Genomic DNA, 13,400 nt, shown 5'->3' with positions numbered 1-13,400 from the left:
AAGTCTTTAGGGTCTCATGCACGTTGGTAAACTCAGAGTGATAAAGTCGTAAAGTGTATGGATAGCAGTCATGCTTGTGTGTTCGGTGGCAGATCCGTAAGAGGCAGTCCAGCGGGAGCATGTCTGAAGATAAGTTTGCAGCGTCTGCCCGTGAGTACGTGGAGTCACTGCACCAGAACTCACGTGTTCACCTGCTTTATGGAAAGAACAACGTGCTAGTCCAACCGGTGAGGCTCCTCTGATCAGCTGCAAAGTCACACACACACACACAGACACCCACCCACACACACACAAACACACACACACACACAACTTCTCTCTCTCTCTCTGTTTCTCACCATACTGAAACAACCAGTGTAGCTTTCCTTGTTTTCGATCTCAGACTAGATAGTAATTAGATTGATCTGAGATTCGTGAAACTCATTTGATCAATAGAGCCTCTGCTGTGCTGAGATCCTCAAAAGCTGCAGGCTATGGGAAGGCAGGGACTCGCAGTTTCCTGTTGGTGGGAGATAGCAATTGATTCTCACTGGTCAAGACCCTTGCCCCCTCTCTTCCTTCTCCCCTGTGCTCTCTCTCTCTCTCTCTCTCTCTCTCTCTCTCTTTTGGTTAGCAGCCCGCCATCTTTCCTTTATCTGGTTTAATTCCTGTTTTTTTTTGGTTTGTTCTTGTCATTCTTTCTCTTTTGCTCTTTTCCGTCCACCGCATTAGCGGGGCATCGAGACAGATGTCACGGCCAAACTATTTGCGTTTCACGGCCTCCTATTTTTTGCTGCAGTGCTGAATTGATGTAGTGGACATTTGGAGTAAACACTGCCAACTAGAGCGAACACATGGGCAATTTGTCATTTAGTAATGAGTCAGAACAGCGGTGTGTGTGTGAAGCATGGGCTCCTCTCACCAAGTGTGCACTCTAATAAACCAGTGCTGTTTCTCCCTCCTCCTCCTCCTCCTCCTCCTCCTCCTCCGCTCCCAGCCTGCATTGAGTGATGGATACAGGGTAAAGAGGCACAGTAGATCTGGCACAGTCTTATGGGAATCAATTGTGTAAATGACCCTAGCCAATAGGGAGAGGCAAGATTTAACACTAATTGGATTTCTATGAGAAATCTTATCATTAGATCTTGTCATGGCTGTCCGTCTCAGGAAGTACATTTTTTCTCTGTCTCTCTCTTTCCCTCTCTCTCTCTCTCTCTTGCATGTTGCCCCTCTCCCCTTTTTTTCTCCTTGGAATAGTTTGGACTTGCTACCTTATTAAAAGCATTGTAAAGTGAAGGGCAGGAAACAACCTTTGTTTATGGTTGTAATAACAGAGTTCTAAATGTCAAAACTCCAATTTCCCCCTCTGTCTTCAGAAGAAGGACATGGAGGTGCTGAGGGGTTACCTGTCCCTGCACCAGGCGGCAGAGAACCTCACACTGAAGTGGACCCCTAACCAGCTTATCAATGGCACCTTGGGGGACTGTGACCTGGAGAAGAGGTAACTGCTCAACTGACTGAATCCAAAGCTCTCAAAGGTTCCATCCAGTTTAGGCACTCACCAGTTTACATACTTCCTTACTCCCGCTCTTCTTGCCCCTGTCTTCTTGCTCCTCTGTGTGCTCTCTCTCTCCCTCTCTCTCTCCCTCTCTCTCTCTCTCTCTCTCTCCCTCTCTCTCTCTGTCTCTCTCTCTCTCTCTATCTCTCTCTCACTCACTCTCTCTCTGTCTCTCTCCCTCTCTCTCTATCTCTCTCTCTCTGTCTCTCTCTGCAGTATTTATTGGGATTACGCATTGATTGTGCCTTTAAGACAGATCGTCTGCATTCACTGTCACCAGCGACGTGAGTCGTTTTTTTAAATTTATTTTTCATTTATTTGTTGATATGTGGGCGTATTGCTGCTCAGAAACTTAACCAATAATATTTTATCTTCATTTCATGGTATAGATATTGACTTTTTTTTTTTAATGCTTAGATCAGTAACTTAAATTGATAGTGATAACAGTTGAAATACTGTCTTGTTTTCAGTACTGTCTAGACCGTTTCTCTTAGTTCAGAGGAAACGTTTATCTCTGACATATGAAAAACTGGATTCAGTGTTTAGATAGTGCACATTTTTCAAGAAGTTGAACAGCTCTGGTATCTGGTCTTAGATAAAAAGGAAATATGCCATAAAATTTGATGGGAAATAATTAAATAAATGGAAAAAGTCCTAAAATTTGTCACTCATAAATGATGTATAATTTAAAAATACAGATAAAATACTCCTAAACCTTTTCAACTATGTTTTCAGTCAAATAAGGTTTTAAAAGTCGCAACTTTTTTCTTAAGAGAGATCACAGTTTCCCTGTTGTCATTGCATAAATCCGCTCTTCCCTGTTCCTAGCCGACTGTGGTGGGACGCTGGTGTTGGTGAGCCAGGACGGGATCCAGCGTCCTCCCTTGCACTTCCCTCCTGGGGGACACCTGCTGGCCTTCCTGTCCTGTCTGGAGACAGGTTTACTGCCCCGGGGTCAGCTGGAGCCCCCACTCTGGTCCCAGAAAGGCAAGGTGAGTGTCCTCTCTGCGCTGACCTCAGATCAGCATGTCTTTTCCATTGTCATCTCTACAACTTTTTTCCAGCGCAAACATCTGTAACAATTAATGTCAATATTGTTTTGCCTCTGGCCTCCCTGTGGACCCTTCTTTGACTGTTTACAGCTCAGCCCAGCAAAGCACAAACAAAAACAGCCTGTCATTTGCCTTTTAGCTAATTAGTTCATGTCAAATGGAGCTTCTCTCCACAAAGGTTCCCTTGTCTTTTTAATTGACTCTTACATACGGTTGCCCTCTGCCAGCTGTAGTTGTCATCAGTGTCTCTGCTGTGAAATGGTGAACGAAAGTTGTTGAACTTCTGCAAAGTTTCAGAGTGTGCTGGAGAAATAAAAAAACAATGCTCATGGTTTTGAATGTGTGTGTGTGTGTGTGTGTGTGTGTGATCTGATTTCCAGGGAAAAGTCTTCCCTAAACTGAGAAAGAGGAATAGCACAGCCAGGCTGTTGGAGCAGGATGTGGAGGGGGAGGAACAGGTGGCAGCAGACTACGTTTTCCGCATCGTGTACCCGGGGCACCGACACGACTCCAGTGAGTTCCCTCCTGGTTTTTGACTCTAACGCTGGAATTCAAACTTGAACCAGTCACTTTCTTCTCATCTCCATTCACTCATCTCCCGGTCGGATAGCTACCTGCGTTTCAGGCGTATTCTTCTCTGTAGATGGTTCGACCGCACTACATCTGTTACTAACACACCGGAAAATCTGGTTGTCTGTGGTTATAATGTTTGCATTCATGGGTTCACAGTATTTAGACCAAAAAAAAAAAAAACTTATCATGGTTTCCAAAGTTCATACATGTTATGAAGGGAAAGGTCTCTTCTGTGGTTTATTGTGCGTGTGTTTCTGCATGTGTATTCTATGTTTGGAGTAGCTGTGGTGTCCACGGTGGCTAAACTCTGTTCTCTTATTGCCCGAGCAGTCACTATTAACTACCACCACACCACGGGCAGTCGCGCGCCCTCCCTGGATGATGACGAGGAGGAGGAAGATAGACTTCACGCAATGATCTCAATGATCTGCTCGCGGAACCTCACAGATCCTAATGTCATGAAAGGTTTTTATCACCAACAACCAGAAAAAAAAAAAAGAAAAAAAGAAAAAAATAAGAAACGCCCCATTTACCCCCTCCTTTTTTCCCCTAATCCCTCTCTTTTTCCCCCCACCCTTCATCCCTTTGTCTCTCTCTCTCTTTCTGTCTCACACACTTTCTATACTTTCACCTGGCCTCCACAGCCCCTCCAGGCCCAGCAGTGCAGGCTTGTGCGGTGGATATGTGTGATAGGGATGGGGGTGAGGGGTGAGGGGTGGGAGGCAGAATTGGGAGGTGGAGGGAGAAAGGTTGGGGGGGGGGTGTCAGCCAAAACGGCGGCGGTCTCTCAGACCTCACGTCGTCCTTGTCACTCTTAAAGCCTGGTCCGCTCATCACTGGCCGTGCACCCGGTGCCTGTTACTATGGTGACGCCTGCGCCAGAGAACAAAAGCTAGGTCAAGTGATGGGTCTCCTGTGTGCAAGCCAATGTGGTACTTTCCACGGCAGAGGAGACACAGGCATGAGACTCACCCATAATGCACGTTCTTGGTCCCTGTCACTAGTATGTCATCTATTGCGTCTGTTGACGTCAATGCGATTGTTTTCGCCTTGAGTTTTACGAGGCTTGCCATAAACATGCAAATATATAGGATGAATGCACTTAGTGCTCTGATCTATCCCTGGTTAAGCAAAAAAACAAACAAACAAACTAACAAAAAAAACAAGTAAGCAAAAATCAGGCTCTCAGTTGCTTTAATGTTATTTATGGATGATGTACAACAACGTGTTTGTGATCTGGCTAGTGCCACATCTCCTTCTGAGTCACTTGCTCTGTGTCGTCACTCTTCTCCCTCCGCTTCACCGTTCCTGGTGGGGGGGGGGGGGGTGCAGAGTAACCCACAGTGACTGGACGCTTGGCTGATCTGATTGGTTGGATGAGAAAGCTATCACAGAAATCTCATGTGTCCCAGCTTTGCTACTCTATGCCCCTCCTACCTCTAGAGGCTCTGTCTGCAGAACCACACAGTCTGTAATAACGACAGTTAGAGATGTCAGTGAAGATTCGGGTTGATTACAGTATCAGCAGATGGAGAAAATTCCAGAATAGTTCTCCTCACTGGGTACCAGCCCAACTCCATCTCTCTCTCCCCAGTTCTCTGCACTGTTGGGTTGGGCTCTGGTCGGCCAACGAAGCTTCGATTAACTGCTCTGTTTTCCTTTGCACTCCTTTGGTTGACTTGAATAACTCCTTCAAAAATTTTTTGCTCCGTTTTCAATTTTTGGGTTCCATTTCTGCATTTTTGATTTCACTGCAACATGCTTGACAACTTTGCATGTGAAATTTGCACCTATCAGTATGTTTATTTTTTTTTTTATTCTTTCTTTCTCTGTTTCTTTTTGGATCTGGATGTGTACCTCTGCTTATTTGTCAGGGCTATGTCTCTTCTGAATTCTGTTCACTTCTTCTTTGTTTTTTTTTTCTTTGTTTTTGTTTTTGTTTTTGTTGTTATTGTTGTTGTTGTTTTTTCTTCCCTGTGTTAAGCCAGTTTTCTGCAATGCTGTTCACTGTAGTTCTTCACTAACTCCAGTCACCTTTCATTACCACAGTCAGGTCCTGTGGGGTTCTGGTGTAGTAGAATCGTGGATCATTTCTGTGAAATGTGTCATTTATTTGACTGTAGCAAGAACAGTTCAAACTCCCATAAGCCCAAAAACAAAACAAAACAAAAAAAGAGCCATAAAGAGACAGAAATGACAAATGCAGTCGCCTTTCGGCGTTTTGTTTTTCTTTTAGTTTTTTTTTTTTGTTCGTTTGTTTGTTTGTTTGTTTGTTTTGGTTTCCAACTCAAAAGGAAGCTACTATATTTACCCGGGCATCAGCTCCGTCCTGAAGAATTAAGGTGAAGAGCATTTGTTCCGTGTCAGTGTGATATTTCTTCTTTTTTCTTTTTTTCTTTGTTTTCTTTTGGTTCAAATAAAAGTTGTCACATTTTTGATAATTATATCTTTTTTTTTATCTTGTTTTTTTTTTTGTTGTTTTGTTACTTTTTGTTTTGGTTTTTGGTTTGGATTCTGTTTTGTCATGTTGCTGTCTGATGCATCCAGCATGGCCCAGGCTGCTGCTTTGTGTCCCCTCTCCTCTCTCGTCCGCCTCTCCCCCTGGCTGTGTCAGCTCTGTGTGATATATCTCCACGCAGCCTGGCTCTGTCCACAGCATGTTTGTGATTACAGGTTTACCGGCATGACACTCCCCGCATCTGTTTTTCGCCTTTTGTTTTTCCTTAATTTCTTTTTTCTTTTTTTTTTCTTTTTTTTTTTTTTTTAATTCGCCCATAACAGATGCATGCTGGTCAAATCTTTAAATCAAGTTTAACTTTCTTTCTGTGTGTCTGTATATTAATTGTCCTCTAGTTCTATACCATTCCTAGATAGTCCTCAGAGTGAATATGTAGAGACCCCCCCCCCCTCCCCACTGCACTGGAAATCTGGAATACTTATTTGTGCCTCTTAAAGGGAGGACATGCTAATCTCTACCTTAATTGATTTCATGGTTGAGCTGAGAGTGCCTGTAGTGGACAGATAAGAGTGATCAGTCAGCGCTTAGGACATGGTGCTCAGTGGACCACTGGATGCCGTGGTCATTTCTAATTAGGCTTTAATTATTTGGAAATTCAGATCTAGGGCTAGAAAAGGGTGTGCTTGATTGAGACTTGCAAACATGCAGTTTTTCTTTATATCTTGCATCAGAAAAGGATTAACCATTCTGTGAAACTTTGTCTGTAGAATATAGCAGAAATATGAAATGACACAATATCCTTAATGTTAACTGTGTATCATTTCCCATAGGTTATATGTCTAGTATGCAGGTTACTAAAGTAGTTTTCAGTGAATATTCATTAGTTCTTTCACTTCCTTTCTCTCTCTCCCTCTCTCTCTGTCTCTCTCTCTCTCTCTTTCTCATTCTCTCTTTCGCGCCCTATCCTGTCTCACTTAGACCATGGAGATATGATGGAGATGCAGGGCTTTGGAGGCAGTCCGTTGTCATGGCAGCAGGGCGAATGCGCCAGCCAAGTGTCGTCCTGCCTGTCCTGCTCCACCGGGGGCAGCAACGCGTCTGTTGAGCTCCCTGCCGGCTGCACCTGCATCCACAACCGGTGAGAGAGAGAGAGAGTGAGAGAGAGAGAGAGAAGCACATGGTTACTTCGTAAAGTGTTTGTTGTTTACTGATGACATTCCCTAATGTCATTCCTGCCATTCTTCCGACTGCAGTATTCCACTGAAGATGCTGTGTCAGAACATGAAGCGGCAGATAGTGTCCAGAGCGTTTTACGGCTGTGAGTCCACTTGCGTTTTAGACATTCACGTTCATATCCATTAAAGCTATAGCGTTAATATGAGGGAAAAATAGAAATCATACCCACAGACTAATTTGCTCATATCAGTGAGTAACACCTTGGCTATAGCTGGTACCTCCTTTTTTCTAACATATAGTGATATATTTGAGTGAAATGTTTTGCTTCCTCTCTGCTCTGTGCTAACGACTGATGACTGGCGTTCAGGGTTAGCTTACTGTCGTCACCTGTCCACTGTGAGGACACACCTGTCGGCTCTAGTCAACCACAACATCGTTCCTCCGGACAAACCCTGTGAGGCATCGGGAGGGCTCAGCAAAGATGTGTGGAGCAAATACCAAAAAGACTGCAAAGTGAGTTCAGAGCACCCTCACCTCCGAACACAAGAGGGCAGCACAGTCTCTTTCCAGTGCCCTCCTTCTTCCCCACACTGTCCTGACTTTTCTTTTTCTTTTTTTTCTTTTTTTTGCTCTATGGATGGTTTTTTTCTTTCTATGTAGAACTACAAGGAGCTAGAGCTGTTACGACTGGTGTACTACGGCGGAGTGGAGCATGAGATCAGGAAGGAGGTTTGGCCTTTCCTGTTAGGTCACTACAAGTTTGGAATGGGAAAGAAGGACATGACACAGGTAGGAAAACTCATAACACAAGCCTTGACACCTATATACAACAAACTATATAGATGCAATTCACATTTTGTGTGTATTAGAGAATTATGCTGTTCCACGGTTGATGCTCCAGTCAAAACAATATGCTTCAGGTTCAGAATTAGTCATACCAGAGCCGTCCTGTGGCTGTCTCATGACAAACTGATCTCCCTCTGTAGATCGATGAGAGGATTACGGCACGATATCAGCAGGTGTTAAGGGAATGGAAAGCGTGCGAGGTCATCGTGAAGCAGCGCGAGAAGGAGATGCAGTCGGCGATTTTTTCCAAGCTGTCGTCGGGAAGCAGCATCGACAGCCACGTCCTACGGCTCATGCACAGAGACTCCACCATCAGCAATGAGGTCAGATAAACCCCGCCCGACTCTGCACCTCCACCCACCTCAGCTTTTCAGAAGATGCTAAAGTCTCTCCAGAGCCTTCAAACGGCCCTCTTTAGAGTTGACATGGCACTGTATATTTTACATGTCAGCTGTGCGTTGTCATTTAACTGAGTATTTGTCAGTAAATATGTTAAAATTTGGTTTCATAAATTCTTTGTTTTCTTCGTTTCCTCCTCCTCCTCCCTTGCTGTTGTTATCCTGTCTCTCCAGAGTCTTAGCTTCATTACGTGGTGTTTTTAAAGAGCTAACACAGCACTGTCTATTTCACATGTTAATTGTGCACTTATTAGTGTCGATTAACTTATTACTCACCGGTACATATGTTTAATTGGTTTCCTCAATTCTTTTTATCCTTCCTTTCTCCCTCCTCTCTTTACCTTTTCCTTTTTTATTCATTCCATGAGTGATTTTATTTCTTTTTTTTTCCTCAGGTGTTTATGTCAGTAGACGAACCTGAGGCAGGAGGTCAGGACACTCCCGGAGGGAGCGACAACACTCCCACTCTGACCACAGTGGTACCTCCTGCTGCTTTGGCTCCTGACGAGAGACCCCTGGTTGAGTTCGACTCCCCAGACTCGGGCCTCCCCTCCTCACGCAACTACTCCGTGGCCTCTGGTCACTCCCAGATTCTGTCCAGTATAGAAGATGGACAGAGTCTGGAAGAGGAACCAGGTGAGGAGGTGCAGGCTCAAGGCGTGCAAGTGGAGCAAAGTACGCAGGAGTCTCTGAATGAGGAGAAACTGTGCAACCAGCTGGATAAACTGGCAACCAACACAGAAGGCGTCCCTCCGTCCTTCTCCTCCTACACGGTACAGTGGGTCGTGCTTACACAGCTGTTTCCTATGACCGCCATACTTTTTCTCTCCTCACCTCCCTCCCCTTCTCTTGTCTAATTCTCATCACCTACATTCTCTACACGTGGCAGAATGAATTTGCTTGAAAATGAAAGCACATTCTTGTTTCAGCATGCATGTCTGTTAAAAAGGTGTTTTGTTTTTTTTTTTGTACATTTATCCATATGTTTGTGCAGATTGAGCTGTTGGACACGGTGGCCCTGAACCTGCACAGGATAGACAAGGACGTGCAGCGCTGTGACCGCAACTATTACTATTTCACCAGCAGCAACCTGGAGAAACTGCGCAATATAATGTGCAGGTTAGAGGAACGGACCTTTATTCGTAACATAGCCTTCACAGCACTGCGTACAACAGCAAAAAAAAATGTTTACCCTGCTTCCCAAGAACAACTAAACTCTTTCTGTCTTTTCATCTTTTGTCTCTTTCTTTCTCTTGTCCTCGTTTTCCTCTCGGTCGTCAGTTATGTGTGGGAGCATTTAGAGATGGGGTATGTCCAAGGAATGTGTGACCTGTTAGCACCTCTCATGGTCATTTTGGATGATGGTAAGTCTCAGATGATCCGTCTGGTCCCATTATTCACAAGATTTAAGTCATAATGTGTTGTCCAGTATGTGTTGGATGTAAATTCATCAGGAGGTAGACTAAACATAAGTAAGTGAGAAACAGTGACAAGTGACAGTGTGCTTTGTAACGTTGAGAATAATGTCGAGAATCCCTCTGAGAGTGGCACTGGAGCTCCTTATATGGAATGTCTTCACACTGCTCTCCTCATCACAGCTTCTCACGTCTCAGTCAGACGTTGTTGAACATTGACGTGTTGCTAAAGGCTTTTTTTTTTTTTCTTTGGATGAACATCTCATCTACGCAAGTGCGAAAAGTTGTGTGATTTCTTTTTAAGCCTGGCTTTTGTTGACGTCTCTGTGCCTGTTCTTTTGATTCTGCATCATTCTTTCCTTCCATCCTTTTCTTTCTCTCTCTCTCTCTCTCTCTCTCTCTCTCTCGCTCTCTCAGAGTGCCTGGCCTACAGCTGTTTTACTCAGCTGATGAAGAGGATGAGTCAGAATTTCCCCAGTGGAGGGGCCATGGACACTCACTTTGCCAACATGAGGTCCTTGATACAGGTGACGTCTTTTCTCCTCTTCAGCATTATCTGCTCTAACAATACTCCCGTCTGTTTTTTTGCTCATACGTGCTGCAACATGCTGCGTCCAGTTCAGACCTGTTAACAGAACGTGATCCCACTGAATTTGCAGATCCTTGACTCTGAGTTATTTGAGCTCATGCACCAGAACGGAGACTACACACACTTCTATTTTTGTTACCGCTGGTTCTTGCTGGACTTTAAGAGAGGTATGATGTCAAAGCAGGAGTCGGACCATAAAGAGTTGTGCGTCTCTTTCGGTTGTAATCTGTTTTTCTCTGGTAGCGCACCACAGTGTAAGGTACTTACAGATCTGTGTGTGTGTGTGTGTGTCAGAGCTGCTGTATGAAGATGTGTTTGCAGTGTGGGAAGTGATCTGGGTTGCTCCACGCATCTCATCCAAACACTTTGTCCTCTTCATTGCCTTGGCTCTGGTGGAGGTGTACAGGGACATCATCCTAGACAACAACATGGACTTCACAGACATCATTAAATTCTTCAACGGTGAGTGAGGGAGCCATCCGTATGCGTTTGCTATTGTGTCTGTTGGCACAGACTTTCTTTTGGAGGAATATTTCACGTTTGTGTGTTTTCGCGCGTCTCCGTGGTGTCTGTGCACATGTTTCCGTCCAAAGACAAAAGTCATGCCATTAAATTTGTCCCTCTCTCTCTCTCTCTCTCTCTCTCCCTCTCTGACAGAAATGGCTGAGCGACATGATGTGCAGCAGATCTTGCAGCTGGCCAGGGAACTGGTCCACAAAGTTCAGACGCTGATAGAGAATAAATGAGGAGCTGGAGTGGAGCTTCTCCGTGGACTTTACCAAAGCGTTCTCCAAGCTCCCGCTACCCCTATTTCTCCTCCCCAACAGCATGAGCAGTTCTCCGGCTCCACCACCCAGAGAAGAGTCAGCCCTCACTCCTCCTACACGCAGCAAGGGGCAGAAGCCACGGGAGTGGGTGGGTGAGTGGGTGGGTGAGTGGGACGCTGTGTTCGGGCTGACCAAGCCCCCCCCGGCTTGTGCGATCTTAGTATCTTTTTGCCTGTCACAGAATGCCATTTGTGTCGGACCTTGGAGTTGTCTGCATGCCTGTGGTGTTTGAGCACACTGTGACTGAAGTTCTTCTTTTTTCTTTCTTTTTTTTTTTTTTTTAAAGTTTCTCTGCTGTACACTCCTCCAGCACATACGAAGTCTTAGGATCGTTTTAGATCAGTGCATCAATGCTATTTTTAATAGGAAGAAGGACTGGAGTTTCATACAGGGGTGCCATGACAGTTTCCAGTAATGGTAACTGTTTTTTTCCCCCCATTTCTGCCAAAACAGAAGTATTTGCTGCCTATACGAGGAGAACAGTGTTAAGTTGTTTGCCTGCATCTGTCTGAAATGGTGCAGAACAATACTGAGCTGAGCACAGTCTCCTAGTAATTTCTCCACAGACAGTTACCATGGAGTTTGAATACCACAGATATTGAAATTAAAAAAAAGAAAAAAAGAAAAAAAAAAAAACAGAAACAAAAACACAGCAGAGGCTTCCTGAGGTTAGTTCCCCCCAAACCGAGAACCTCTGTGCGCCACGAAAGAAAACTGAAGTATCCATTTGTGACCACAAGGACTGTGCCAATTATCTGACCATTTCAGAGTATTTATACACCATGTTTTCTTGTGTTTGTCTTTGAGATTAACTTCCCCCACCCTTGACCTACACTCGCCCTGTTTACTCAAAGATTCTACAATGGTTGCCCATATATATACATACAAATATATACATAAATACTGATGTTGCCTTCATAACATTATTCATAACCTCTACCATAACCTTTTTGCACTTTTAAAAAATATCACTCGTTATGCACTAGTGATACCCCTTCCTACTTCCCTGGCACTGGAGAGGAAGGGGTGGAGGTGTCAGTTTGGGGAGGGGACTCTCTCCTCTCTTTTGGGGAATCAGCGTTGCTCTGGTTCACCCCCTTAAACTCTGCTCTGAAATCTGTGTTAGAGATGAAAGTGAGGCTCACCAAGAAGCTTCCACATAACGGGCCTCTGGCCGCAGCTGAATGCAAAACGATGAGACCAGTGCCTCAGAGGTGAGTTCCATCACTGACACTAACCTGTGTCTCTCTGCAAAACTACCTAACTGAAAAGCCTCACTAGAACACCTTAACCAGTGAGAGATGAGGACCAGACAAGACTATAGCTCAAGGCCATTAATATCAAATGGGAGATTATATCAGCACAACGGTTTCTTAGACCACACAAATCTTTTTTTATTGTGTCTCTCCAAACTTTTTACACATCTGTGATCTGTTAACCCTTAATGCTATTTCAGTTAGTTCTTTATTACACTTAAATGGCTGTTTGAAAACACTCGTTAAGATTCACAGTCGCTGGTCACATCTGGAATGACCAACATCTGTTGTACACTTGCCAAATGTCTTCCCCAATTATCCTGGAGTATTTTATGCTTTTTCCCTCGAGACCACAGGTTTATCGATGTTTTGGATTCCACTTGACTATACGGCATTAGGGAGAGAAGCAAAGTGTTCAGAGTGGGGCAGTTACTCCACTCAGGCCGGCTGCAAATCTCCCAAATTTTTAATCCTTAATGTATGCGTGACTGGGGGGACATTAGGACCCTGTTTTAAAGGTTTACTTCCTACAGGATCTTGTTTACCAAAGCCTCTCAAACGTCATCCTAGGTGTCATAAGAACATGCAATCTCACACTACAACTCTAAAGACTGTTGATTAGTATAAAATAGGAGTCATTCTCTTTATTTCTACTGTGAAACACTTAATTTATGATGTTCTTTTTGTTTTTTGTTCAATCATGTGTAAATACAAAGAGAACAGCCCTGGATTTCTATGAGGAAAAATGATGACAATTGTATTTTAAACTCTATTTTTTACTTTGGGTTTTAGAGGTTTTAGAGGTGTGTGTTTTGGAAGAAGCCTGTATAACTGGAGAGCTGTACAATTTGAATGTGGGAAACCTTTGTTACATGTCGACTGTTATGTTCTATTTTCATGTTGTGCACTGCATTATTTTGATTTAAAATATATATTAAAATATATATATATATATATATTTATTTTATTTGGAAACCAATTTCTGAATGATGGAGTATGTATTGTAAAGGATATACCATTTATCTTGAATGTAATGTATTATGGGAAAAAAGTTGTTCCTTGCTATTAAAAGCATTTTCAATTGTCAAGTGACTCTTTTTTAAATTTATTTATTTATTTTTTTAGAAAAATCTTACTGTCTTAACTTACCCCTTATAGTCATGAACAAACATGACTGGACTCTCAGATCTATTGAAAATCACTGTGCTGTCTTGTCATCTGCAGTGAAGGTTTGTGCCAACATTGCTGTGTACGAGGTTGACAACTGACAGTT

At 43.7% G+C, this 13,400-nt stretch overlaps 1 protein-coding gene across 1 annotated transcript in view; it reads left to right on the top strand.

Moving 5' to 3' along the window:
* The window catches only part of sgsm2 (small G protein signaling modulator 2), a 36,006-nt gene extending 25,216 nt beyond the window's left edge, over positions 1–10,790 (top strand). The window contains exons 7-24 of the mRNA XM_030777302.1: positions 93–227; positions 1,356–1,480; positions 1,754–1,821; positions 2,366–2,529; positions 2,970–3,102; positions 3,493–3,627; positions 6,599–6,758; positions 6,874–6,938; positions 7,164–7,309; positions 7,457–7,585; positions 7,783–7,965; positions 8,436–8,813; positions 9,035–9,159; positions 9,322–9,404; positions 9,873–9,982; positions 10,115–10,211; positions 10,339–10,506; positions 10,702–10,790. Of these exons, the coding sequence (XP_030633162.1) occupies positions 93–227; positions 1,356–1,480; positions 1,754–1,821; positions 2,366–2,529; positions 2,970–3,102; positions 3,493–3,627; positions 6,599–6,758; positions 6,874–6,938; positions 7,164–7,309; positions 7,457–7,585; positions 7,783–7,965; positions 8,436–8,813; positions 9,035–9,159; positions 9,322–9,404; positions 9,873–9,982; positions 10,115–10,211; positions 10,339–10,506; positions 10,702–10,790 (2,493 nt within the window). The remainder of the gene's footprint in view (positions 1–92; positions 228–1,355; positions 1,481–1,753; positions 1,822–2,365; positions 2,530–2,969; positions 3,103–3,492; positions 3,628–6,598; positions 6,759–6,873; positions 6,939–7,163; positions 7,310–7,456; positions 7,586–7,782; positions 7,966–8,435; positions 8,814–9,034; positions 9,160–9,321; positions 9,405–9,872; positions 9,983–10,114; positions 10,212–10,338; positions 10,507–10,701) is intronic.
* Positions 10,791–13,400: the final 2,610 nt, after the last annotated feature.

Source organism: Chanos chanos, chromosome 6 (assembly GCF_902362185.1).
Source record: "Chanos chanos chromosome 6, fChaCha1.1, whole genome shotgun sequence".
NCBI classification, from domain to species: Eukaryota; Metazoa; Chordata; class Actinopteri; order Gonorynchiformes; family Chanidae; genus Chanos; species Chanos chanos.
Note: the sequence above shows the minus strand (reverse complement) of the source record. Positions and strands in the feature narration are given on the sequence as shown.